The sequence below is a fragment of the Nipponia nippon genome, unplaced genomic scaffold (genome assembly GCF_047370975.1).
Source record: "Nipponia nippon isolate SJK-2023a ecotype South Korea unplaced genomic scaffold, ASM4737097v1 scaffold_19, whole genome shotgun sequence".
Classification (NCBI taxonomy): Eukaryota; Metazoa; Chordata; class Aves; order Pelecaniformes; family Threskiornithidae; genus Nipponia; species Nipponia nippon.
In genome coordinates, this window is record NW_028262335.1 from 5,841,826 (window position 1) to 5,869,458 (window position 27,633).

At 53.6% G+C, this 27,633-nt stretch overlaps 1 protein-coding gene across 4 annotated transcripts in view; it reads left to right on the forward strand.

Moving 5' to 3' along the window:
• Positions 1-8,967: 8,967 nt before the first annotated feature.
• The window catches only part of AGRN (agrin), a 125,506-nt gene continuing 106,840 nt past the window's right edge, over positions 8,968-27,633 (forward strand). For 2 of the 4 annotated variants that reach the window (XM_087755380.1, XM_087755382.1), the window contains exons 1-2: positions 8,968-9,519; positions 17,889-18,150. In XM_087755380.1, coding sequence (XP_087611506.1) covers positions 9,334-9,519; positions 17,889-18,150 — 448 coding nt within the window. In that variant the 5' untranslated portion in view covers positions 8,968-9,333. The remainder of the gene's footprint in view (positions 9,520-17,888; positions 18,151-27,633) is intronic. The other 2 variants (XM_087755381.1, XM_087755384.1) reach the window with 1 other exon arrangement.

Here is a 27,633-nt window from a genome sequence, read left to right on the forward strand (position 1 = left end):
CTGCCAAAGGGAGTCAGAATGTGGTTCCCTTGACAGGCCCTAAGTAGATGACACAATATATGGAGGCTCAGTCCCCAACCCTGCCGTGCTGGGCTCCTTGGCTCGCCTCCTGCTCCCTGCAGCAAGCTGAGTCGCCTTGGCAGGCAGGCGGTACCTTGCCAGGAGTCTCTTACTGCAGTCACCCCATGGCCGAGCATCCCCTAGACAGGCTCTCGCCCTGCCAGCGGGAGGGAGCTGACTGCTCCTCCCCGGGTGCAGCAGCTTATGCGGCGTGAAGAGGACTGCACCCAGGCCGCTCTCCCTGCTGTGCTCCAGGACACCGGCCGTGCTCTCCTCACCTCGGACTCATTAGCAAAGGAGGTTGGAGGGGAAGGCATCTTTCTGGTTGATGCTGTGCCTCAGACTTCCTTATCATTTTGGGCCAGTCACTTAGCGTTACCAGTGCTTCCTAGACCGATCAGGGCGCGTACGACGCGCGGGAGCTGCTTCCCGGAGCAGTTGTGAAGAGAAAGCTGTCCAAGGGAGTGCAGCTCTCAAATACCGCAGTGTTGTGGGAGCAGCAGTTGCTTTGGTCAGGCTGGAACGCGGGGGTCTGCCAAAGCCCAGCAGCAAGGTGTGTGGGGCGGCCAGTGCTGTGGGGCTGGGGAGAGGCAGGATCTCTGCTGGGAGCGCTGTGTCCGTCTGTCACTCCTGCTCCAGCCTGGTGCATCGCATGATGCTGATTCTCCCCTTTTGCTTGGGCGTGTGCGGCTCTTTTTTCTCTCCCTCTCTTGTCACTTTTTGATGACACCAGGCCTTTTATTTGGATTCAGCTCTTTGCAGTGCATCCAGCAGACAGATTCAGGGAAAGGAGAATTCTGTCGAGTCCCTTAGGCACCAGCTGGGCAGGGGCACTTGGAGGGCAGGCTGCCTTCCTCCATCCTCTTTGACCGCCTTGCTGGGTACAGCAGGACCCTCAGCTGGCAATTGCTCTGGCAATGCACTCCAGATGCAGCTGGGCTTTGCCTGAGGACTCAAAGCCTGGGCTGCTACATCAGTGGGGAGAGATTCCTACCAACAGCCCGCTCATCCCCTGGCCAGAGGCAGCCGGCAGCCGGCAGCCTCAGCTCCCGGGTCTCCTGCCCCCTCTCCCTGTGTGACCTGAATTAAGTCCGGAGGTGTTAAGCTGGGCATGGGTTCCCACGGCACAGGGCCTGCTCCAGCTCAGCCCGTGACCTGCAGACACAAATAAATATTTGATGGAGAAGGATGTCAAGTGACATTCGGGAGCTTGCTCGATTTGAAAGTCCAGTGCAAGCGGACTGAAGCAGGACACCCCTCCTGCCGATGGCCTGCAGCGATGCCTTCGCCTTGGTGCCCCCCTGCCTGCCCTGCCCACACCAGCCCGATGGGCCATCAAGACTCCATCACCCTGGCTGGGACAGGGTCCTCGATGTTATCTCCAATTTACACCGGGGGAAAGGTAAGACAAAGAAGGGCAGTGACTTGCCCAGTGCCCAGGGGCTGGGTGGTCCTGCTCTGTCTCAGCAGCATCCCTTCACTTTGCCCTGGAAGAGCAGGCAGCAAGAGGTTAACTCAGCCCGAGGCCCTGCTCCGTGTGTGCGCAGAATAATGAATGCAGAGGAGAGCATTTGGGAGATTCAATGCGAGGCAGCATCGCCCCAGTGCTGCCTTCTCTCAGCTTGGCACTGAGAGGATGAAATATTTCCTGGTCACTCTATGTGTGTGCACCAAGAAATTGATTTTCAGATAGAAGAAGAAATCTTTTAAGAACTGATAGTTTCAATGTCTTTTTCTCTTTTTTTTCCCCTCTTCCCCCGCCCCCCCCCCCCCCCTAATGGAAACAGCAGCAGCTGCATTAACTGTTTTGGATAAAATTCACACAAAAGCCTCTATCTCCCTGAGAGTCTGGTCCAATAAATCCTGCCTTTAACTATGAAATGGGTTAAGGGGAGTGTGAAAACACAAGCCGGGAGGGCTCGGTCCCCTCCCTGCCAGCCTGTGAGCAGGCTATTCCAGCCTGGCAGCCTCGCTGGGCACCATGCAGACCTTTTGTCAGAGGAGCCCAGCGCAGAGGAGCCGGGCAGCAGCTCTGGCCCGCCAGCAGCTTTGCAGGGGTTGCCAAGGGCCCTCGAACTGAGTGCTAAAACCTTGGCTCCTCACTCCTTGAAAAGGGGGGGAAAGGAAAAAGCTGGATCCCTGCATGCCCTGAATCTTAATTTCTTCTCTTTCAGCTCGAGTCCTGCTTCCCAGAACCCTCAATGCTTTCCGTCAAGGGAGGGCTCCCGAAAGCTGGGTGTCTTTGTGGCATCTGCCAGCTCCGCCGCCAGCGCCGGGGATGCTGGCGGGAGCCTGCAGCAGGGCACACGCAGGGCGGCTGCTGCTGCCGCCCCTCCTCTCCTGCAGCCCTCGGCACCCAGGGTTTGCAGCTGGGCCCCGCCGGCACACCGAGGGCAGCGTGTTACACGGGCCGGGGATGTGATCTGAAGGAACTGGGACTGCCCTGGCTCCGGGAGCTCCTGCGTTCTTGTTATTTTAGAGAGCTCGTTGCAGAAGGAAAACAGGATATTTCCCTCAGACAAGATTTTGGGAAAGAACGGGGCTGGGTTATCAGCATTGTGCATCGTGTGTGTTCCTTGCAATAAAGGCTGGGCCAGATTTGACAGGGAGAGAGGTCTGGTCTCAAAGACAGTAACATCTTTAAGTTGCCTTGCCATAGGGTGGCCATCTGGGGGAAACCCGGCCTTATGAGCTAGGAGATCTAAACTGAAACAGCTGCCCCAGCCTGAGGACGCACTGGGACAACCGAGGGAGCCCCGTGGCGGGAGGTGGGCAAGATGAGAGCAGCGACCGGGCACGTCCAGTTTCAGCTGGGCAAAAGCCCCAGCATCCCTTACGTAAGAACATGTGTTTCTGGTGTCAAAAACGACCTGGTCTTTAAACCAGGAAAGACTCTTAGTGTTTCACTCAGAATATTCTTCAGCCCCCCCCTTGCTGTATCCGTGACCCCCACGTCAAAGCCTGCCCCATAGCTCCTGCCAACGCTGCCCCGGGCACCGTGCCGGTGCTGCGGGCCCGCCAGCGTCCATGAGCCCGGCACAGGGGTGGGCACGGCCTCTGCATCGCCACCTGAGCGTTGGAGAGCTGAAAGTTTTGCTTTATGGTAATGAAAAAAATGCTGCGGTTGCACTTTCTCTCCAGCTAATCCAATTTGTCTCCTTACTGCTTTCAAATGCCTTTTAAAGATTCCTAGCAATGTATTATAGAAATCCATTTGCTGAGATGCAGCGAAGAGGGGCATTTTTATTTTACAGTTATTAGCGAGTGACAAGGTAAGTAACTTGGAGAAGATTGATCACCCAACTAAGCATTTTTACTTTCTCAATTAATCCTGGCATGATTGTAATAAATCCAGGAGTGGGAGTAATTAGATGTGAACGGACCTCACTTCCTTTTGCTGCTGCGTGTCAGGGGTAATGGATAGAGACATCTTTCTCTTGGAAGTGGCCTAAGGAGACGTCCAGTTAGATGGGATTTCTGGAAAGAAAGATAGATGTCAGGGGCCAGCGTTCACTTTTTCCTCAATGGAGAACAGATTTATGCTATCAATCCACATTAAGAAGACTTCATGGCTACATAGAAATCCAGCAAGAGTAATTCAATTAGCCCCATGCACTTTTTAAGATGGGATTTGATAATGGAGGATCATTTGCCCTGAAGTTCACGCTGAATTTTCTTTCTGCTTCTTTCTTTTTTCTTTTCTCTTTTTTTTTTTCTTTCTTTTCTTTTCTTTTTTTTAAATTAAAAGAGTCATTGTGGTTCACGGGATGCTTTTGCCTCCAAGCTGAGAGGTTGCTAGGTTAAGTCCTAAACCATGCTGGAGGTTCACGGCCACTGAAAACAGAGCAAGATGACACCTGTGTGCGCTCTGTGCCCATACCCTGTCGCTCTTGCAATGCTAAACCAAGCCCAGCTTTGCGAGCTTGAAGCCTGCCCCTTGTACAGAGCGAGGGCATGGGCTCGCTGCTGACTCAGAGGGAAATTACCCATCTGCGTGAGATGCAGGACTGGTTGCAGCAAGAGGGAAGAGCACACCAGCACGGCCAGCCCACCTCCTCCCCAGTCCCGCATGCAGCTGCAGCCGGTGCCGCTGAGCACGCCGGGGCTGCGGGCTCTGCCGGCCGCCGCGTGCCGGGGTCTGACTTGCAGGGGCTCCCGGCCCCCGACTCTGCCTTCACCGGAATCCCTCGGGTCTGGGGGCCCTGGAGACCAACTGCTGCTCTGATCTACTGCACATGGGCACAAAATGACCGCCTCCCTGTGCAACTGCAGCCCTTCATCTCATTGCCGTCGTAAACCATAGCACGGGCGTTGGATGCGTCCAGGCTGAATTCCTCGTAACCTGTTATTATACCACAGTGCTTGTAATACTCAGCGGTTTGGATTTTTATACTCTGTCTCCTGGAGTCACGTGAATATGTGCCAATCTCATCATACTTTCCTGTTGTAAAGTTGAAGGTTTAGGATCATGCTGTTGAGAAAAGCTTGGCTCCCAGTAGCTCCTAAACCTTGGGGCAAAACTGACAAACCCCAAAGACTAGCTCTGACTTTTTAACTCAATACTAAGGCTGCCATCCTGATTTGGGGAGGATTCAGAAGGAGAATTCTTGAATTCATCTCTTGAATCTTATCTAGAGCACGTGACAGACCCCAGGTTGTTCGTCGCTTTCCCCCCATAACTAAGGGGAAAGGGCTGTGCAGGTCGCTGCCACGCACCCGTGCTGTGGCCAGTGCCGGCCGCTGATCCGCACGGCTCATGTCCCCAGGGACAGCCCCGCTGTGACTCCCCTCGTGACGCTGCAGTGCCCACCGCGGCCAAAGCGAACTGCGGTGGGCTGCTGCGGCACGAAGCCCCTCTCGTGCGGGTCCTCTGACAGGTCCTCTGCTCCACGGCCCTCAGCCCCGCTCCCACCGAGATCCCATTAATAGATTTACTTATTTGAAAATCATTATACAGGCAGACAGCCTCATAGATGTAGGATCCCAGGGGCAACTTGTTAGCAGCTGCTCTGTAGCTACATCAAGAGATTTCTGACAGTACACAAAAGCCATTTGACAATGTCAGAAACCACCGAGAGGGATTAACTTAAAAGAGAAAAGGGGAAAAAAAACCCACATTAAAACATGTCTTGGAGCTTATCAGAGATGGAGAGCCTCAGAGCAGAAAAACCAGCCAGTGGGGTGTAGAGGCAACCAGTGAAGAAATCAGGGGCCAGCCCAAGCAGGAATGGGGACACTTTCTCACCCCTGGGGAAGTATTTCTGATTAACGTCGGGGCTCTGTTTTGCTTTGTCAGGGTATTCGCACAAGTCTTTTATTTGCTTTGAAGGCTTGGCCTAAAATCGTGTGGGTTTCCTGCTACGACCTGCGTGCCATACCGGTGTGAATGAAGAGCTCTGCTCTCTGCCCCTCGCTGTACCAAGAGGTGAGCAGACGGAGGGATTTACCCTGTGGTTACTGATGCTGGTGGCTGCTGCGACTTTTGGATACCAAACCTGATACACCCTAAAGGATCTGCTCTTGGCAAGCACCAAGCGCCTGCCCGCAGACACCAGGGCCCCACCAAGGGAAGCAGCTGGAGAATGAAGGTATGACACTTGTGATAGCTTTGGTTGAGAGCTGTGATAACAAATATCTTGAAAGGAAAGTGCTTTGGGGTCAAACGGCAGAGAGATGCTGGCATGAAACTGCTGAGTGCAGCAGGAGTGTCTGTACAGTCATTCCGAGGAAGCAATAACTTGCAATAAATGAGAGACCTTTACAGAGTTACTCAGCCCAACCTGAAAGAAGCTCATTTGCCTGTGCCATGAGTTGTTAAAATTGGAAAAATCTTCAAAGGACATGAAAAAAATTACAGTCCTGTCGAAAAAGTGGCAGCTGCTACTGCTGGAGGGAAAAGTCCCCATCAGGCAAAGCCTTACCAAGCAGTTAACTTCAGATGCGTAAGGAATGCCGCAGCCATCGCCGCAGCTTGCTGAGGGCTCGGAGTTAAAGAGGTGGCTAAAGGCCCGCGTTGCCCAGCCGTCCAGTGCTGGCAACGGTCTCACAACACCACGGGGTTTTATGAAACCACTGGTTGCTGTAAGCACCTGATTGCAAGTATCCCAGCCCTCTCCTCTCCTCTCCTCTCCTCTCCTCTCCTCTCCTCTCCTCTCCTCTCCTCTCCTCTCCTCTCCTCTCCTCTCCTCTCCTCTCCTCTCCTCTCCTCTCCTCTCCTCTCCTCTCCTCTCCTCTCCTCTCCTCTCCTCTCCTCTCTCCCTCAACATTTTAGGCTCCTCCTGCAAGCAAATCTTGGAAATGCAATCCAAACGCATGCAGAGGTGTCAGAAAGCAAACACTGCCTCAGTCCTTGTCAGTCTTCCAAGAAGATCTCTTGATTTTTCAGGGGCTGACCCAGCTACTCCGCTCGTAAGCTTAACTCACAGAAGTTTTTGCCAGCCCCAGGTTTACAATAGCTGTCTTGTAAAGAGCCTGGACAAACCCCAGTGATTTATGTATTTGTGTCACTTACGCAGTTTATTTATTTTGTGCACTGATTTGCCAAATAGTTTCTTTCAGTTTTCCCACAGTGCCATCAGTTTCTTGGCGGGTTTCTCCTCTTGTCGGGGTGAGGCTTCGGCACGGCGGAGCGATGCCACGTGGGAACGTGCGGCTCCGGGCGGGTGCCCAGCGCGCCTTGTCCCTAAGAGGGGTGCTCGGAGTGACTGTGCTCCTTTGCTCGTGTTTTGGTGCTGTCCTTTGCAAAAGCCAACTGTCTGCTCCTTATGAACTTTATGAAACCTGCACAGGGAAAGGAGAGCCGAGATCCTGGGGGCCGGTGTGGCACCTCCACCAGAAAGCCTCCGAGGCTGAGTAAATCCACTCGAAGTGACCATATAGGGGCAAATACATCAGAAAAGCTTGCGAAATTCATTTTTCTCTTCACAGCTTTGAAAGCAGATGGCGGGGTGGGGCTAGAAGGAGAGAACTAACAAACAGAAAATAGTACAAACACAGCGTAAATAATTCTCCCCCTCTCCTTCATTACAAAGTGTGGGAGCAGAATATTACAGCTGGTTTCTTCCACCTTGAACTGAGGTTGTTTCTGTGATTTACAGTTGAGCAGCGCTCGAGGAATACAATAAAAATTAATAATTAAAATAGCAAAAATAATCTGCCAGGCACTGAAATATTTTTAGCTGATTGCTTGAGTTTATAATAGCAGCAACGTAATAATGGAGTCCTTTGTGCTAAACCTCCGCCGTGTAACAGTGACGACTGCGGAGCCTGGACTTCACGTTGCTCTTGGCTTACGATGGAGCCGTCCCGCTGCAGCTGAACGCTGCTCCCGGCCCCTCATCCCGACAGCACACATTTCGGTGAAGTTTTTTGGTTGGTACGGGCAGAAAACCTGACATTGTGGATCCTGCTTTGGGTTCCTTTGCCCTGCGGCACCTTTCTCTCGGCAGGGGAGAGCACAGGGACTGTTCCTCCCTGAGGTTTCTACAGGAGTGGTACAGAAGACAGGCAGGTTTAGAAGAGTTAAGCTCCGCCAGGTGAAGCCAGGTTTCCTGCAGACCTAAGTGGGCCACTTTCTTCTGAAAATTGTCTCTCTGAAGCCCTCACTGAGGTGATTAAATACCGCGTGCTTGCAAATGGGCAGCTTTCCTTCGGTGCTGAACTGGGAACTTCGTTTTACGGGACAGAAATTGAAGCCTTGAGCAGAAGGGGATCTAGAAGAGGGTGCGGGGTTTGCAAGAACAGGTCCGGCATTGAGACCAAAGTCACTGTGGAAATGCCAAGTGCACGGTTTAAGAGAGAATATGTACAGTATGCCTTCCCTGTAAAACCCATAGCAGTTGTGATATCTCCAGACAGCTTTATGCAATCTCTGGTATTTCGTCCTCTTTGAGGCAGAAGGTAGGCTTGGACAGCATTTTGAACACTCAGTAAGATTCATTTATTCCTATCTTGTAGTTAATTTCTGTTTATGTTCCAGGGGAGAGAAAAAAGGATTGGCGCATCCACAATTGCAGGGGCAAAGAGCGCAAACAGCACAAAGAGCACTGCTCAGCGCTTGGAGGACACAGAGGATGGATGGTCATCTGCAGAGCCTTGCAATGCAGGATGTTGCTGTGCATCGGAACACGCACATCAGTCGTGTCCTCCACTGGCATCCTGGCACTGGCGTGGTTAAACTGCACCGGCGATGGGTAATTCGGCCCTGGGTCACCAACAGGACTTGTTTAGGACCATCAAGTAAAACAGCCTTGTAAAATGCCTCTGGGGGACGGGTAATTTATGGAGGGGAGAAACAATATCCCTCCCCTGGTGCCACTTAACTTTTCATTTTATATTTGCAGTAACTGCACATGACATCTGGAAAAACTGCCCGTCCGGTCCCTGGAGAAAGCCAGGGCAGGAGGTCACAGCGCTCCAGGGGCAGACGCAGGGTGGCTGTGCCGGGCGCGGGCAAGGTGCGGGAAGCCCTGAGCACCATCTCCCCTGGTACCCGAGCAGACGGTGAGGGACCAGGCGCGGGTGACAGCCCGGCTGCCCGGGCCTCAGTTTCCCCACAGGGAAAACGGGAGCGGGCCCTGCCGTCCCCCCCCAAGGCTGAGCTGGGGGTGACGGGGGGGAAGCGCCGGGGCCCGATCCCCTCCCGCAGCCGCCCCGCGCCCCCGGCAGCCCTGCGCATCCCCGGGGGTGCGGGGTCCGGGCCGGGGGACCCCGGGACAGGGCCGGGGGGGGCGGCGGCTCTCCAGCCGGCTGCGGAGAGGCAGGCTGCCCTCGGCAGCGGTCCCTACACCTTTAAAAGTCTCCTCACGTTGGCGCGCTGATTATCCATTAACCTGATGCGAGCTCCCTTTCCTGGGGGTGGCGTCCTCGGCAGCTCCGCAATAAGAGCCGGCAGCAGGGCTGGCTGCCTCCCTCCTCTCTCCCCTACCCCCGCTCCCTCCTTATCAGCAATTCAGATTGCATGCAAATCTGAGGGCTTTCTTACAGGGGCAAGGCAGAGGACCGAGCGCTTCTCCCGGGCCGCGGTTTCAGGGGAGAGATATCTCCTCCTCCTCCTCCTCCTCCTCCTCTTGGGATTTTCTTCCTTCTCCCCTCCCCTGCTCTCCCCTCCCCTCCCTCTCTTTCTTTCCTTCCTCCTTTTCACCTCCTCGAACAAAAGTAGCCCTTCTCTCTGCCTGCGAGCGGGGCTGGCTTTGTCTGCCCGCTCCGTCGGGTTGCCCGGGGCTGGGAGCGGAGCTGGCCGGGCCGAGCCCAGCCGCCGGCGGCCGGCGGGCCATGGCGGGGCGAAGGACGCTCGCCCTGGCGCTGCTGGGGCTGCTGGGGCTCGGACTGGGCGGCGGCGGGGCGACCTGCCCCGAACGGGAGCTGGAGCGGCGGGAGGAGGAGGCCAACGTGGTGCTGACCGGCACGGTGGAGGAGATCATGAACGTGGACCCCGTCCACCACACCTACTCCTGCAAGGTAAGGGGGGGCCGGGGGAACTTTCGGCCCCCACCAGGCGCCTGCTGGGGCGGGCGCATGTGGTTTTTATTGTACGCGCTGGAGCTTTGGTGTGTAATTATGTATTTTTAGACTGCGGAGTCTCTCCCCGCTGGAGCTGCCGCAGCTGTGGCGAGGGGGAATCTCTCAAGGTTGCTTTTTATGGGCATTTCCCTCCTTTCCGTGATGCGGAGCTGGCTCCCAACTTTCTGCTCCGGCAGGGTTTAGGCTGCGGGGAAGGTGCTCGCAGCCGCTGGCTGGCTCTGCCCGTAGCTCCCTGTTTACTTTAGCAGCATCTTGAGTTCCTCTAGCTCAAGCTATTGTTTAACTACGAATCTGGCCTCTGGCTATGTTTTTTTTTTTTTTTTTTTTTCCTCCCCCCCTAAGCTGAGAGACGGTAAAGTACTGAGCAACCTGAAATACCATCCGCCTGGTTGTCAGAAAACGTGCTGCACGGCTTAACCCTTCCCAGGGCAGGAATCTCGCTTGCGAGGACATGCTGCTACGTTGCCTTTTCCTCTTCTCCCCGTCCCCTCTTCTGCCCATCCTTAAAAAGCACCGCGGTCCCTGCCTGTGCCTAGCGCGGAGCAGGGCCTGGGGCGATGCACAGCGGTGCGTTGGGGGGTGAGGTCTGCCTGTGCAGAGGATGGTTAACTTTATACCATGGCATTGCCCTCTGCTCTGGAGCATCTCTCAGCCCAGTAAACTAGTTGAACAGCTTCTGTCTGTCCAGCTGGTGCCCGCTGCTTCACGCTTGCTCCCACCGCTCTGCCCCTTGCGATACCGCATGGTACAATCTGTACCCTGCTCGTGTAAATTAGATCACAGACCCTCCAGGCTAGCGCAGAGACCGTATGTCTGCAAAGTGTCTGGCACATCCTGGGTGCTATGTAGAAAACTAATCAGCTGCTGCGAGCAGCCAGTGTCCTGCCGCAGCTTGGGGCACATATGGCTGAATGGATGTGGGCCACCTGACGCTGGGGTAAGGGTTGCCACACAGGCAGGAGGTGGTCCAGTGAGGCTAGTGACGAGGCAGAAATGCTCATCTAAGAAATGGGTCTCCTTCCTCCCACTGCGGACACGTGGCGAGGTGTCTGGCTAGCGTAAAATTGTGGCTTCATCTTGCTGCATCGGAGCAAGACTGGGCCGGGAAAACCATTTTGCCTGTGCTCCTGCGATGGTAAATCTGCTCTGCCTTTGAGAAGGTGCAGTCAAGTCCCAAGTAAGAGCAGCCTGGGAGCAACCTGTGGGGAAGAACCTGGTCTGCAGGTGGTGGCTATATTTGAAACACAGTTTGCATTGCCCAGCCTGGGAAGAGAGTCTCTCGCCCACCTTTCCCTGAGCCATCCCGAGCGATGCTGTGGAGAAGGCTTGTGCTACTTATGCTGGAGTTAACGGTGGGATTCCGCTTCTGCCTATTACTAGCGTCAGAGCAGCACCTGAAGGCCAGAACCTGCCCCCAAGATGCCTTTTCACTCCTGGAGTCCTGTAAAAGAAAGCGAAAGGAGAAAAACCTTCTCTCCTGCCCTGGGTGGAAGTGCCCATCCCACTCATTGTGGCAGTGCTGCCGGCTCTCCCGGTTATGCTGTGACATTTAGTAATTTTCTTACAACAGGGGTTCTCCAGTCCCCTTACCTACACATCAGTCTTTTCTGTGTAATTTTGAATTGTACGTGCATAGTGTCTTTGCAGGAAAAAAGCTTTGAAATGGGACTTGGGGTGTCTTAAGGACCTGAAAGCAGATAAATCTCTCCTAACTGTGACTTAGCAGGGCGTAACACTCATGGCTTGTAAATGCATAGCTTTGCAGCAGCTGTTGGCCTCTTTCACTCTAAGATCTCTCAAAGTATTGAAATTCCTGTGGATTCTGCTGATGCTGGGTTGCAGGGTTAGACATACTTGCGTTTTGGTTTGGTTGTTTTTTTTACCAAGCGCCTAGACTCCAAAAGGGAAGTTTGGGCATTAAACCTGACCGCTGGCTCCTCCGGCCCTCGCACCGACCCTGGTGCCCTGTGGAGCCAGAGCGAGCTGAGGTGCAGGAGGGATCTTGCTGGTTAGCTGGTGAGCAAACACACGTCCGCTTCCTCGCTGTCATACTCGGTAACCCTTCCTTAGGCCCTGGGGTTACCTCTAAATACCACAGTTATCTCTTGTCAGGCTCTTCTTTATCTGAAGAGGAAAGGCAAGGGCCAAGTGTGTGGTAGAAGTTCCCTAGAGCCCACACCCAAAATAGCAAGTGTTATTGGTGCTGGGTGGTCTGCGAGGGAGCAGGCGCGTGAATATCTGCGAGTGCTGCATTAGTGTATTGTTCATCCTAGTTAAACTCTAAACCCTCCCAGCTGAAGCCTTTGATAGATGAAGATAAGCACACTACAACTCTAGAAGAAATGTGAAGTTAATGTTAGATAAACACCCTTAAATAGCTACCAGCCATTCATTTGCTAGAGGAGATGAATAACAAGGAAGGACAGGCTGACAGAACTCCCGAATTTGACTCTCAAGCTGGCTGATGTGCCGCTTTACTGAGGGGTTTGACGTGGGAACCGGGGCGCTGTGCTTGCTCCTGGCTGCCGCCCTGGCCTCGCTGCTCTTCCCAAGCTGGCGGTGCTGCTGTCCATCCTATTTACAGCCTGTGCGTTGGCATCGTCCCTTCCTGCTTTTGAGACTTCTGATGTGCCTTGTTCTGGTCGGATCTGATATTTATGAAGAGAGCTCCTATTTATAGGACAAATGCAGGTTCTATATGTGCTATAGGAAGTGTTGAAAAGGATGTGGATCCTGTTCCAAACAATAGAGCCCGTATTTTGGGGGGTAAGGGCGGCTGTGCTCCAGCCAGGGTTGGATGGGGAAGTTGCTGGGGGAGGTGGGTTCGGTGCTCTGCTAGCCCTTAGGGAAGGGGCAGCCGGCTCCTGCCAGGGAGAGGCCCAGAGAGTGACAAGCAAGGGGAGAGGGACGACGTGCGGTCAGGAGGGAAGGAGTTGCCAGAGCTGTGTGTGAAGCTGCAAGCAGAGCTGATGCTAGCCTTCGTCTTTAAGAAGTGCTGAAATCTAGTGGTGACCCTTTTTACTTTTGTCCAGAGGGACAGCTCTCTTCTTGAGGAGACGATGCTCTAACTTCTTATCTTTTTTTACAAGACCAAGGCTGACATTTCTCAAAGCATCCTCCTGGCAGGAATTGGCGAGCACCGTGCTTGCCTGTACAGGTGGTCCCATTCCCTACTGTGGGATGGAGCCCCATGGCATACTGGAAAATCCTTTCACTTTCTGGTTTTGTGCTGCACTTCAAATATACCCTTGCAAGGATCTGCTTAAATAAAGTCTTTGCTGTTCTTGCTCTGCCTCCCTGTAGCTGCCAGGAGTCTTGTAAAACAGTCTTAATCCAGTGTTTTATGTGCTGGCTGGCAAAAGAGTGAGTGAGTCTGCTACAGGGAAGGGACCTCTTGGAACTAGGTTCCAGCCTAATGTTTTCTCTCTCTCCCTTTTCTTCCCCGATCCTTGAGGTAGCCGGTGAGTCACCAGTGACAAAGTCTTAATTGTGTGTGATGATGAATGGGATGCCCTACAGGTAATTGCTTGGTCTTTGGTGCCTTCACATCCATTCATTATAGAGGATAAGGGTGGGGAGAAAGCTGGTGGACTCTGATGTTGCTTGTGAATGCTGTGGCCTGGCTCTGAGGTGTATGACTAGAACACCCATGCTAATTAACTCAAATTACCATCTGCTTCAGAAGAGGGGGTAGGCTTTAGCCTTTCTTCCCCCTTAGACCTAGCTGTGAAAATGCCCGACTGCTACCTTTCAGCACAAGCCTCAGGCTGCGCTCTCTGCCTGCCTGGCGTATTTTTTTCCTTTTGTCTCCTTTGTGTTCCTGGGTTTTTGCCCTGGTTGCCTTGTGCACCTCACCTCCTCGCAGCGAGCGCCTGCCCCGCGGGCTGCAGGCTGCTGCCGAAGGAAGGGGAGGTGGGGCTGGTGGGGCTGCGGGAAGGTGTCTTGACTTGACTGTGGGGAGAAGCACAACCACAGGGAGCTGTGCTGCTGCAAAATGCTGGAGAAACAGCTGGTCCCGGGTGAGGAAGCAGGAGGCTTGCGTTAGTGCAGGCTTGCAGTAAAGCTGTGCAAGCTGTGCTCCTTAGCACCCTGCCTCCTCGGCTCACCTGAGGTGCCATGCTTGCAGGTGGCCCCAGCCTGGCTCTTTGAAGGGAGCTGCCTCCTGTGGCACCACCTGCGTGTGGTGGAGCAGATGTCTCTGTGTCAATACCGGGATTCCCGCAAGATCAGAAGGGAGGAAAGCTGCCTGTCACAGCTACCCTCCCTTGCCATCTGAAGCTCCCTCTGGTTGCTGGTTGACTGCCATCTCTCAAGAAAAGAGCTCATGCTGGCAGGGCTGGGTACAACCGAGCAGTCAGCTTTTCAAGCAGGCTTCTCAGGCTGAAATAGGCTGTGCAAATGGCTTTGAAGACATTGCTTTCTCAACCCCTCTTCTTACCCCTGCCCAGCAGCTTGGACTTGGAATGCGTGGGGAGGCACGGTAGCCTGCGTATAAGTTATTGCTTGTCCTTTGGTTGCTGTGGCATTGCTTAGCACTGGCCCAAGGGGAGCTGCTTCATGCTGGAAGATGAATGAGTCTGAGAGCACGTGGGTGCAACGTCTCCAGTTAAGTCTCACGTCTGGGGGCAGCTAAGGCATGTGCAGCTTCCAAAGAGGAGCTGTCACACTGGTGTTTATACCTGGGATGGCTTTTGATCTCAGGTATGCAGGAGAACAGGGCTCACCTCGGTAATGTGCAGTGGCTGCTGTTTGGATCACAGGACCTGCTGGGCTGGGTGGGAGCTGAGACCCATCAAGTCCAGAGTCCTTCTCCAAGGTGGGCAAATATTACACCTTCAGGAGAAGGTGTGAGAAGTAGGAGGATCTGAGAATAAAATACACTCCTAAACTTTGTCCTTAACCTTCAGTTGCACCTGTAGAGTACAGCAATGCTAAATTCATTTCCATTTTCTGCTTGACAGGTGAATTCTGTGCTGAGCAGGAGGGTCTCGCCCCAGCCTGCTTGCTCTGGTGGTGGGAATGGCCCTGTTCCCTTGCCCCAGCACCCGTAGCTGCCCGCTCCTAGTTGTGGCAGGGATGCACTGTGGGAGTTCAGCTCAGCATCATTGTGGACCTTGAAGCCTCTTGATCAGGACTGAGATAGTGCTGAGCTCACACCCCTGAAATTCTGGAGTTAGGGCTTCAAAAAATTGCAAGACTGATTAAAGGCTGAGACTTGCATATTCCCCCTAGCCCCCAACATGTTTTTACCCTCTTATTTGAACTTTGCAGTGTCACATCCTTGTGCGTATCTTCTGTAGCCACTGAGTAATGAGATGGAGGTATTTGGCAAAGAGTAAGAGTCTCTCTGGATGGTCTCAAAGAAGCCCACAGGGGAACGCAGTGCACTTGAAGGGCCGTGCAGGGCAGAGGCCAGTGGGCTGCAGTTGCAGATAACTATAAAAATGGTTCATTCTAGAGTGGGATAATGTCTGCTCCTCAACTGTAACAAGTCCCCCCACCGCAACACCTACGTCAAGCACGGAAGCTGGAGTGTGAACAACTGTCTGCCACCCCCAGTGTCCCCCAAGGTCAGGACAGACCTGTCTGTCTACAGGCCTGTGAGCATCCTTTCTCTGCCCCTCGCGTTCCCTTTGGAATTGCACTCTGAAAGTACGTACGTGTGTGTGTGCCTGTTTCAGAGAGGGGGTCAAGAGCCCCCTTATCTTTGAGCCACCTCCTCCCTGACTGCTTTGGTGCTTGGCACGGTGTGCTGAAGTGCTTTTTGGGCAGCGGAGACAGCTGGAGAACGCAGGTGACTGGGCCCTCAGGCTGCGGCGTAGGAGAGGAGATGCTGGCAGAGAGTGCGATAAAGCAGGCTCTGAGCATGCCAGGCCAGGGGTGCCTGCAGTCGCAGTAATACCCATGCACTGCAGCAGCCGCCCTTGTGAGTGAGCTGCCCTTGCTCCAGGCTGAAACCTCGGGCAGCTCTGTGATGAGCTGTTCCTATTCCGTGCAACTCGCCGGCTCGGCTCTGTGTCATGTTTCCCCTGCGATGGGATTGCAGCAGCAGCAGGAGGATTTCTAATCTATTGGGAGTGAATGGGGACATGCCCCCGGTGTCCTATGTGCACTAAAGATTCATTTTAGGGCTGCTTCTTCCCTCCTGTGTGGGTGCTTCTTTTGGGCAATTTGCTGTGGAGAGCGTGGCACCGGGGAGAGGTTGGCTTGCAGTTGTGTGCAGATCGTGCCTTTTTTGGGCAGGGGGATGAGCCGGCGGTGCGGCCCGGGGAGGCTGCTCTAGGACCGCTGGCAGTGGAAGGGGGGAGAGCGGCACTAACTCCTGTGGCCAGGACTTATTTTTCTTCCTGAAGTTTGGATGAGTAAAGGGAAATGGGCTCCTACTGCCAAATCCTCCATGCATTTTAGCAAATCTAGTCTGCTAACGCAAAGGGTTTTTTTTAGTCCTTTATAGGAACGTAAGTTGCCTTTGACATTTTTACATGGAGCGTTTTCTGCTCTGCCTTTCATCTTCCCAAGGTGCCAGGGCCTTGTTGGAGCCAGAAGACTCCCTTCTTTCCTTCACCCAACCTACCTGCGCCTGCCCCTGTGTTAAGGCTCCTGTGCCACTGTTCAGAGCCTCCCCCAGGATGGACAGGGCTCTCTTTCGCTGTGCAGCCTTCCCTGCTTGGGGGCTTCCAGCCATTTAATGTTCCTTTCAAAGCTTTTTTTGTTTTTTAAATTCAGAAGTGTTTTCTTCTCCCTTGATCCATTTCGCCGCTGAGATTTTGTTGCGAGTCAGGATATCTCTGGGAGAACTGTACCAGCTGGAGTCTGTCACCTTGAATGATGCTGCCTGGGAGAAGAAGGGGGGGTTCCTCTGGCAAGACTGAGACTTGCATGCTGCCCTTGACGGGGGTCGAATCGTGTCCCTGAGCCTGTGGCCTGTGTCTGCGGGTGTCAGGCTTCCAGCTCATGTACATGGAAAGGGTCGGTGGCAGGTGAGGTGGATCTCACTTCTGTCCAAGTGTCCAGTCCTGCTATGAATTGGAATTCTTTATTAGTATTCTATTATTAGTAATGGGCAGGACCAGGTCAGTTCTGATTATTATTTTTTTTAAATAAATTATTTTCCTGGTTGAGGCTCTGCCAGCTTCCCTTGGCTAAGTGCAGTGTCCCTTGTTGGACAGCAGTGTTCCCTGCCATAGCCAGTCATGTGGCAACTGAAATGGCTCTTGTGGGCATAAAGGTTAGAACAATATCGGAGGGAAAAGGTTGGTTAGCTCATCCTCTGCTTACCGGTCGTGTACAGCAGAGGCAAAACAGCAGCAGAGGCTTCTCCTTCTGCCAGGGAAGCTCGTGAGCAGCCTTCCTGGTCTGAGCCGAGCTGTGCCGCAGCGGCTGCCGGGGTCCGCTCAGCCCTTCTCCCACCCAGCTCTGCCGGGCTGCTTGTGCTCCGCTGGCCCCCACCTTGCCGGCCCCGCTGGACTCTCCTGTGCCATGTGGGAGGCTGGTCTCTGGGTCTCTGGAAGCAGCTGTGCCTGCTAGTGGCCTTCAAGTGTTTGCTGAGAAGCGGCAGCTTATCTGGAGCCATTGTTCTTGCCTGAACAAAGAAAAGGGGCATTGCTACCCTCTGCCAGCCCGGGAGCCTTTGTACCAGGGGCTTGCTGGGTGCTTGCACTCAGGGTGGGGACAGGGTTGGTGATGAGAGGAGAGGAAGGAGAGGGCTGTTTTGGGCTCATGTGCCCCCGTGGGCAGAGAGGGCCTCCGGGGAGGGGAGTCAAGGCGGCTCGAGGTAGGGTTTGGTGCTGGGCAGCATCAGGCTGTTTTGAGCCTCTAACAGCAGGGACTGGGCTGGCGGTGCGCTTGGCAGCAGGCTGTGGGCCCAGCTGAAGGCAAACCCTGGGTCTCAGCGCCAAGGGCAGTGTGTCCCAGTGCAAAGAGGAGAGATGCGCACTGGGGGACGAGGGGTCTCTGTCCCTCGCTGGAGAACCTGCGTGGCTGAGGGGCCACTTGTGACACAAGCCCTGTCCCCCTTTGCTCCCCATGAGGCTGCGTGGGGAAGGGGCCGGGGTGCTGAGTACCTGGGCTGGAGAGCTGGGTGCAGCTTTGGCAGAAAGAATAGTACGTGCTTTAGTCTGTCTTGCCTATGTATTTTGTGCTTTTGCAGGGATGGCTAATGAAATTAGCTCTGCTGGAAGGCTTTGCCAACCTGAACCACTCCTGTGCATCTTGTGACAACGTGATAAAAATTAACTGGGCCAGAAGGTGCCAATTGTTTGTGGCTGTGAAATGGTCTCACGTACTCTTTCTCCCTCTCGTTCAAGGTGAGAGTCTGGCGTTATCTGAAAGGCAAAGACATCGTCACTCATGAGATCCTCTTGGATGGTGGGAACAAGGTGGTTATCGGTGGCTTCGGGGACCCGTTAATCTGCGACAACCAAGTCTCAACTGGGGACACACGGATTTTCTTCGTCAACCCTGCCCCACAGTACATGTGGCCGGCACACCGCAATGAGCTGATGCTGAACTCCAGCCTCATGCGGATAACGCTGCGCAACCTGGAGGAGGTGGAGCACTGCGTGGAAGGTGAGGCTGGAGCACGGGTGCCTGCCTTCCCCTGGGGTGCTCTGAGCATGCAGACGCAGCAGCAGCCAAGCCCTGGCTCTGTTGGCCACCTTGGGTTCTTAGCTTGTAAATGGTTGATTGGCAAATGATCCCACTGGTGATGAGGGGGATCAGTCCTGTTCTACATGTGTCTGGGGTAGAGTCATACTACTCTGTAGACTCACTTGTCATGGGGACAGTACCTGGCATTGACCTTGTTGTCAAAGGCAGTTGTTGCAACAAAGGTACAGCCAAGCAAAGTTATTTTATGTTATTTTTGCTCCAGATTTGATGCAGGTTCTCAGTCCCCTCTGTAATGAGCCCAATGTGGTTGGGAGCATCCCCATTGCAAGTCCTGTCCTGACACAAGTGTGTGGCAGGCACTTACTAGGGAATTCAGACTCCTCACACCTGAGTTAAATTCTCCCGTAGCTTTAGAGCTAATAAATTTATGGGCTAATCCTGTGGTGAAGGCCTTCCTTCATGGTAGTCACCCCTAGCTTCCTCTGTCTCAGCGGTCCCTTGCTTGCTAAGTCAGCCTCGTGGACTCCGGTAGGGATCCAAGAAGCCAGCCGAGTCTTGCTTGGGGTAAAGCTTGCTTTTCCAAGGTATAACTAAGTCAGAACCAAGCCGAGCAGCTAAGTGATTTGGGGGGGTATGAGTTATGCTTCTGTGTTGTGGTGAAGCCCTGTATCTTAGACCTCCAGGTGTGGAGATCTGTCTCTATGGAGAGCAGATCTGGAGAGAACTGATCTTTCTTCTACTTGTTGCCCAACCACCTTGAAAACGTAACTCCTGTAATAACCCATTTGCTGGCTTCTGTCTTCCCCCTTTATGCTTGTCCTGTGTTCCAGCAAGAGCTCCGAGCTCATGGGGGAATGTGGTGCCCCAAAACCCCTTTGCTGGGGTCTGAGTATGTCCTGAGAGCAGATGAGTAAACAGGGGAAGGAATGCAGGAATTCTGCCCAGACAACAAATAAACATGCAGATTGGCTCCCTCCTCCCCCTTGGACGTGCAGAGGAGAGGCCATAACCCCCTTTTCCAGCTGTGAATGCTGACAGAGGTAAATGACCGAGCTCTTGATCTGGGAGAGAGCTAGTTCAGCAAAGTGGCTCCCAAGAGGCACCCGTCTCGAGTGGTTTTTGTAAGAGGGGAGAAAACACTGGAGGTTTTATGCCTATATATAGGTATTCCATCTTGTGCTTGAAAGGTATCAGTCCTGCTCCTTCCTTGCACCTCGTGGATGGGGAGGGAGGAGAAAGAAGAGTGTGTGCGTGGTTGGTTTTGTTAAACCTGAGCAAACATTTGGAAGAATTCTGCCCTCACCTAGTTTGCCGTGTTCTTTGGCATGCTTATTTTGCGCACGCTGGATGTGAGCTGGGGTGGCTGAGCTAGGTGGTTCCCGTTTGTGGTGAAGGATATTGTCCCTTAAGACCCCTGGGAGATGATGAGAGATCTAGTTTTCCTCCTAATAGTGTAGATACAATGTAGAATTTATCGCGGGGACCCGTTCCTGCTTTTGCCTTTAGTGGTGGAAGATTCAAAACGGTGTTGCGTTGGTGTAATGCTCGTTACAGCCGCTGGTGTGTCGGGGCTGGCTGCGTTTGGTGAGCTGGGCTGGGACCTGCTGCGGTCGGGGACACATCCTAGCCCTGGACAGCTTTTCTTGCAGAGGACCAGGGTGGTGACGGGACTGTCATTCCCAGTGTGCTATACCTTGCAGCTGTGCCGGTGTCCTGGTCCCAGGAGGGGAGAAAGGTGAAGTGCCTGCGTGCACCAGGCTGTAAGTGGATGTGTTTGTCTAGAAGCATGCCCTCTGATGCAGTGCCGTAGGGAGGATTTGCTTGTGTTGCTCCCATGCTGTTGTGCAAGGGAGTTGAAGATGCCAAATCTGGGCATGTCTAAACTCTCCCTCCCGTGTGCTTAAATTGCAGGTCCATGCAGTTATAGGTGGGTTTATCTTTCCTCCCTGCTAGATTAACCTTTCCTGATGCCAGGTAGCAGATGATTCTTTCTGGGACTCCCCTCTTCTCTGAAGATCACTTGTTGCATAGCTTGCTTCCTTTAAGGAATTAGGCCCCTCTTCCCAATGGCTCCCCAGGAGGCTGTTGGCATGCAGAGGTAGGGTCAGCCTGCCTGGCTGGCGGCTCGGGGCCAGCAGGCTGCTGTGGGGAGAGTGGGGGCTGGAGAGGGCTGGAAAACAGCCTGCAGACAACCTGCCCCATCTGGTGGGCCTGATTTCTCTGAACTGATGGAGACCTGTCCAGACTGTGTTGCTGAGAAATGACAAGAACAAGGCAAACTTGCGTTACAGATATCTCAGGTAGGTCAAAAAGTGTTGCTCGGGAGAGGCGCAGTGATTCTTATTTTGGCATCCGCCTGACTTAGCAGCTGTTCCGCTTGCTTTGGTAAACCCACCTTTCTTGTCCTATCCAGTGGACTTGCTTTTCTTCCCACATCTTGGAAGCCTGGTCATTGCATGAGTATCCTATATGCTGGGTGCTAGCAGGTTTGCTGTAGAGAGCATGGAACAAACGGACCCCCAAAATCTTGGTTTCCCTCGAGCCCTACCCAAAGCTCAAGCCTCTCCTGAGGTCTGTGAAAGTCCCTTTTGGCTTGCCCAGTGCAGCTGCCTTGCTGGCTTCTGGGAGGCCGTGCAAAACCAGGCATGAGAACCTGCTCCTGCCACCCTGGGAACTATTTCTGAGCTCTGAGTCTGAGAATTTAGCTCCAGGACTTGTTTCCCATCAGCTCCCCCCAGGAAGGTTCAAAGCAAAGCTGCCCAGAACGCTGCTCTTTGCTGCGATCTGAGTTTAAAAACAAACCTTTGAGTGCTTTTGCAGAAAGAATTGGAAGAATGGTGGCAGCTGAGTGGAAAAACATGAATGTTTTGAGTATCTTCATCTCCTGTTGCTCCAGCTTGGAAAAATCCTAGACATCAAAATCTTTCCTGTTTAAGAGGGGAGTTCAAACCAGGGCGTCTCTGTGAAACAGCTCAGGTTAGAGTAAAAACAGTGTGCTTTGATTACACTTAATTGTGGTAAAAATGCTTTGACCAGCTGTAGGCAAAATGCAAGACTTCAGCTAAGCTCTGCAAACTGGCTTCAGCACTGAGGGTGCCTGGAGGGAAGTTTTTTGGTGCTGAATGGCAGAGGAGCAGCTCTGGGGCTTGCGCAGGAGGCTGGGACACAGGCTGGGACTGGGCCCTTGGGCCAAGGAGGATGTTTGCTCTGGTGCCTCTGCAGGGGAATGCACGGAGAGGGAGCCGGCCCCGAGCAGCACACAGTGCCGCACAGCACCAGGAGTGGATTTCCTCTTGTTCCTCAAGATACCTGGATGGGGCTTCCCAGGGAAAGAATTGGCCCGAGAAGCCACAGCCTCGCTGTGTTTGTGCCTTGAACGCTGGTACTGCACGAAGCGGGCTGGAGTCACTGCGCAGGTGTTGGAGCTTCCCAAGGCACACCACCAGCAGGCTCCGTGCTAGGTGTGGTGCTTTCCTCCCCTCGCTCTCCCCTGACAACGCCATCAAGCACGCTCTTCTGGAGTTCAACAGCTGACTAATCCCTGAGAGATCTTTCCCCTGCATGTGTCTCTCGTATTTCACTTTGATTGCAACTGCACTTGAAGAAAATCTAGATTTTTCTGTATGGCGTGGGAGGGGCTGCGTGGTGACTCCATGCTGAGCCGTCTGGGTGGAAGGAAGTTCAGATTAAACCTTTGTTAGGGCCTTGGTTAATGAGAACCCAGAGCTCCTCTTAAATAGTGCCTTGCTTGTGGCATGATTTGCATTAATGCTGGTGCAACTGCCCCAGCTGAGACTGCTTTGCTAGCTTTGGAGATGTGTGTGGACTTTGAACCTCCTGAGAAAAGCCACGTAGGTTGGCTTTACAAGCACAGTGCATCGTGAAACCTGGTAGTGTTGGGTACAGTAAGCACATGCTGTTGTAACAGGAGGTCCTGCTGGTGGCTTGAGACCCTTGTCCCAGAGCAACATGTCCAATATATCTTCCAGAAACTCTTCTCTGCGCTTTAACTAGTGCGGTGTCACCTCAGCTTCTCGGGTGACATGGAAAATAGGGCCCACGAACCAAGTGGGGGGTGGTTAAGCCTTTTGGTAAGGATGGATCCGCCAGTCTTGGGGGCGATGCTCTGCCGCCCTGATGGGAATGATTCCAGCAGTGAGAGCAAGGCTGAGGACTGACCCTCTATGTGCACACATAGCAGCCGTTTCAAAGCCTTTCTGGACTACCTGCTGGCTTCCTAGGCTGGTGGTCATGGCTAGTGCTGCGCTTGTGCTTCCGCAGCACTCGGTAGCTTCTCTGCTGCCTCCCCCAGCCCTGGTGCGGCCGTGGGCCCAGGGCTGCTCCCTCTGGGCAGGCAGCGAGGCGGGTGCGTGTTGTGCTGCGATGGTCACCTTTGGGTGCTGTACGTCACCCAGCCTAGGAACTGGAGGGGGCTAACGTGGTGTCTCGGGGTGCTGCTGTGAGGCTAGCACGCAGGCCTTTGAAACTCCTTTCCATGTAGATGCCCATAATAAAGCTAGCTACTCTGGCTTGCGTTCAACATGCAGTGTGCTGCAGATGCTCCATATGTTTAAAAATGTCACTTAGCTCTTATTGAAATTGTGATTCTAGCCAGTCCAGAACTCTCCTCTAACTTTTCATCTCTGTGGCAGCCCTGTTAATTACTCCTGTGGAAGAATTGCATCCAGTCCTGCAGCCTCAGTTCTCCCATGTCTGCTTGGGAGTGGGACGGCTTTGAAAGCATCTCCCTTTAAGTTACACTGTCCGTTCCGTTTTGTCTTCTGCCTGTTCACTTCTATTCTGTCCTCCCTTTCTTTTTAGGTCTCTGCCTCCATAGAACTGAGACGTTTTGTTCTTGTAAACCAGCCCATGCAAAATTTTCTTTTCAGGCTCCTTACAGAGACTGTAAGGCATGCACAGTAGGCTCCTCTCAGCAAGGAAATTGCTGGCATGGGTTTGCGTTAGGTGATTTGGGCTGTGGTCACTTCCCATGCTCTGGTCTCTCTGCAGCCCTTCTGCACCCCTGCAACTATTTCTTTTTAATCCATCCCTGGCATTTTGTTGTGCTTCAGAACAGGCGAGGGAGGGGTCTGGAAGAGGGTTAGTGTGTGACTTTCTTCTTAAAGAAGGTTTTTTTTCCTTCCCTCCTCTTCTTAGCTCTGTTTTGAATAGAAGATAATGAGAACAGCATCAACACCTCCGTCTCGGGAGGGTGAGAGAGTTAGCCAGCAGCTGTAAAATGTAGTAAACTGAGAGGAGAGAATCCACCACTGAACGCTCCTGGGGGCCCCATCCTGCCTCCCCGTCGGCAGGCTGGGGCAGCACGGGCACAGCAGGCAGCCCCGCTGGCTGCCGGGGTGGGAGCAGATTCCCTCTCGGGGCTGCCACGTCGGAGACGGGCACAGGGGAGAGCAGGGACTGACTTATGGGTGAGATGCTGGCTTTTCAAGGGTGGATGGAGCCAGGTATTATGGCTGTTGCTGCAGAAGCCAGCTGTGCTGCCTGGACCAGTGTTTGCAGGAGACGCTCTCACCGCTAGCGTGGGGGGCCCTGTGCGTGGGCCAAGCATAAGGGTCTGTTTCCTCCCTCCCTTGCGTGGTAGTAATGCAAAACATCCCATGGGTTTATGGCAGTAGCTAAGAGAGTCGATTTGTTTAGCAAATTCCTATGGAATTTTAATCTGGTGTGGGAGGCTACTGGTCTGGGAAGGCTCCTTTGGCCCCACTTCCCACTCTGGCATATCCTGCTGCATTTCTCTGTGGGATCAGCTAGGGCTTCTTGGTCAGCAGCACAGACGGCGTATCTCTTGGCGGTGCCGGCTGTGCAGTTATGACAAGTGCTGGGCCCTGGCCATGTGCTCTTGGTTCTGCTTTTCCGTTGTTTGCTCCTCTAATAACATGGAGGGGGACCGTGGCTTGCTGTCTGCTGTGCTACAGAGGGGAGCTGTGGGCTTTGGCAGGCTCTGCACCTCCTTCTGTGCTGTGTTTTCCCATTGAACTGCTGGGTACTGATCGGTGCTGGTCCAGGGCTGGTACATCACCTCCTGGCTGGTGGGATTGCAGAGGGAAGCGGCGTTCTCCCTGGTTCATCCTTTTTGTACAGACGTGGGGTAGAAAAGGGTGGGAGAAGGGAAGGGATGTGGGAGTGGGAAAGGTGTTGTGAGTTCCCATAGGGGATCGGTCTGAAACATTTCCATGTCCCACTCTGTCCCTGCAGTCTCCTTCTGGTGCTTCCTGCCGCAGGAGGCTTGCACAGCATCAGCCTTGCTCAGGGGACTTGGCGAGAGCTGTGTTGCAGTGCTCCCAGGCAGGGGATTGCTGCAGGGAGCTGCTCCGTGGGCACGTGAAGCCTTTGGCGGGGGTGCTGGGGGCTGCGTGCACGAGGGAAATCCCCCTGCGGGGGCTGCCGCTCCCCCGGGGCGGCAGGGAGTGGGTGCAAGTGGAGTGATGCTTCCTACTGGCAGCCGTCACTGTTCCTGTTGACAAGGCTGGATCTGAATCTCTCCCTCTGAGCATCTCCTCAACTGAATGCCTGCAGATTTGGGACTCTGGCATCTCCTTCATCCTCTTTGCATACCCTGGCTTTGCAGAACTGTTTTTTGGACTCCCTGATAACCTGTCACATCCCTCCCTCCCTCCCTCCTCTGGCTGGATGAGAGGTTGGAAGCCTGTCCTACACCTGGGTCCGCTCTGCTTTAGCTCACTTGCCGGAGGTCAGCCCTGCTGATGCTGCAGGCTGTGGGGCCAGGCTTTGCAGACAGCCTGTGCTGCGTGAGCCTTTATGCACTGACTGTTGCTTTTGGTCACGGTGTCACCAGGCCACAAATCTGTAACTTTAACAAAAGGTGTTGTTGTGCTGTAACTGCTTCTGTCCAAACCTTCCCTGTCATTCATTTCCCTGTCTGCTCCGTATCTCTTTGCACAGCATCAAGCATGGGAGCAGTCAGCCCTGTCACACTGTATGTGCTGGAGGTGTAAATTAAATGTACAGGCGTGGCTGCTTGCAGAATGCAGCCAGACAGCCACACGTATCAATCTAGATCGTTTTAATGCTGTAACCAATTTGCAGCCATCTAGGACTGAGCGGCTCTGCCTTTCTGGCAGGGGCAGAACTCGACTCTCTGTTTCTCTCTGCAAATTGCCGGCTCCTGTTGCTCGAGGCGGGCGATACTCTCCCGTTGCCCAAGGCTCACGCCGCTTGTCTCAGACTCTCTGTGGCTGAGAGCTGTGGCATATGGGCACGCAGGTCAGCCCGGGTAGCCACCAAAGCTGTCCCAGCAGAAGGGATGCGAGGGAAATGGCTCAGTACTCATTGGGTTTCCAACCAAAGCCCGGGAGCTGGGCTCTGCTGGTGGGGAGGACAGAGCTGAGTGACCTGCCCCAGCCTTGGGGCTGTCCGGAGCCGTGGCAGGGCAGGCCAGCCTTTGCCCATGAGCCCCGCAGGGCTCTGCCTGTCAGAGCTGCCAGGCGCCTGCCGGAACTGCCAGCACCCGCCCGGGCTTGTTCAGCGCTAATCCTTACCCGGAGTGGGACTTTGGTCTGTTTATCTTATTAAACACTCTGCAAAGATCCTGCATTCCTTCGGGATGACTTCCAGGAGCAGGAGAGCTCTTTGATGTGCTGTGTGGCCGGGGTGGGGACAGCGCGGCCCGTGCCCCAGGACTGGATGGATGGATGGATGGATAGCCTCCTCTGCCTGCTGGGCTGTGGGCAGCTGAGCAGGGAGAAGGGACTGGAGGAGGTGAACGGTGCTCTGCAAGCTGCTCCCTCCTTACGGAAGCCATTCTAGCAGTGCCTTTTCCTTTTTTCCTTGAAAAATTGCTTATCTTCCCGCATTTTCAGCTCCCTGGAATAATTTTCTTTGATTAGCAAAGGAAATGGGACTCTAGTGCGTTCAATAATTCATACCCAATTTGGCTAATTTCAGTCTGGCTGCAGCACAGACTACAAAGTGAATAAGAATGTGTGAGGTTTCAAACCACTTTTTCTTATTCACGTCTAATTTTTACTCCCTCGTTCTCCCTGTGTCCAGCAGCCACGTCAGTCTGTTAATCTTACTAAACCGTGGCAAGCTGAACAGCATGGCTGGGTGTGCGCAGCGGCACGGGCTGGGCTCTGTCCCCAGTCCTGCCTCAAGCCCACGTGAATTGCTGATCTTCCTAAATGTGCACTCTCCCACCCAGTGTCTTGCCCACTTTCTCTTGTTGCTTGGTTGCTTTCCAAATGACCTCCATCAGTTCTGCAGCTGAGGCCTATTGCTGACCGATACCTCTTGTGCCTTGGCCAGATCCCAGCCCTGTTAATTCCCCTTGCCTCCTTAGGTCCATATTGCACCTTCACCTGAAAGCTGCTTTCTCTGCTGAGTGCTGCCTGTTTGCATTGCCTTGCACTGACACAGCTGCTTTGTCCCGGCCCAGAGGTAGTGCCAGGCAGCAGAGATCTTGTGGATCACGCAGAAGCCTGCTGGTAAAAGGTCTTTTGCACCACAAACTGCTGTAACGGTGCTTGTTACCTCTGTCTTCAGGTTGCTGGTGGAGCAGGAGCCGTGGCTGGTGTTTGCCTGGCATGCTGCAGAGGGGAGCCTGCCTGTGTCATTCTTAGAATTACTAGGCAGTGGTTTTTCTCCTCGAGCTGAGGCCACATGGATTTAGCTGGATTTCTTGGATTTAGTGGGTTTCTGCCCTGAAAGAGGGTGGGCACTGCTACTTACCGTTTAGAGACTCGTGGTGCTCTTTCACTGCTGGGCTTTGTTCGCAGCCCCGCTCTGCAGCTTGCTTATTCCAAGATCTCATCTTGGGCTGCCTTTTCAGGTGAAGGAAAGCAGGTTAAAATGGCCCTGCTGCCCCTCTCCAGATTCAGGAGACAAACCTTCACATCTTCCATGACTGACTGCCTCTTCCTATCCCTTTTTTTTTTTTTTCCCCTGCATAGTAGTAGATGTTGGAAGAGAACTGCACACTCCCAGAGGATGTTGTGTCATCTTGATGGGCTGTAAGTGCATCTTCTGTCTAATATTAGACCACTGTGCTCTCTCTGTCTTCCAGGGATGCTAATTAGCTTAAGTGAACCGGAGGACTGGCTGTGCCTCAGTATCTTTGATTTGTGGGTGATACTCAATGAAAACAAGGGGAACAGAAAAAGGCTGAGGGAGCTTTTGCTGATCTCTGCACTTCTAAGTGCGTTGCCTCTCTTTGGGTATTTAGTCCTCAGTTCTGTGTTTCAGGTGAGCAGGGCCAGACAAGCATGGAGACCAGCTCACAACTCTTCAGACATGCAGGAGTGCTTTGGATTGGAATCGGTCTGATCCCAACTGCTCCTCCTGGGGAGAGAGGGAAGTGTGGAGGCTCAGAATTTGTAGGAGAACAGAGTGAAGCGGTTACCTTTCCTTTAAGGGCTTTAAACCAATTTGCCTGTGTTAACAAGCCATTTAACTCCCTTTGGT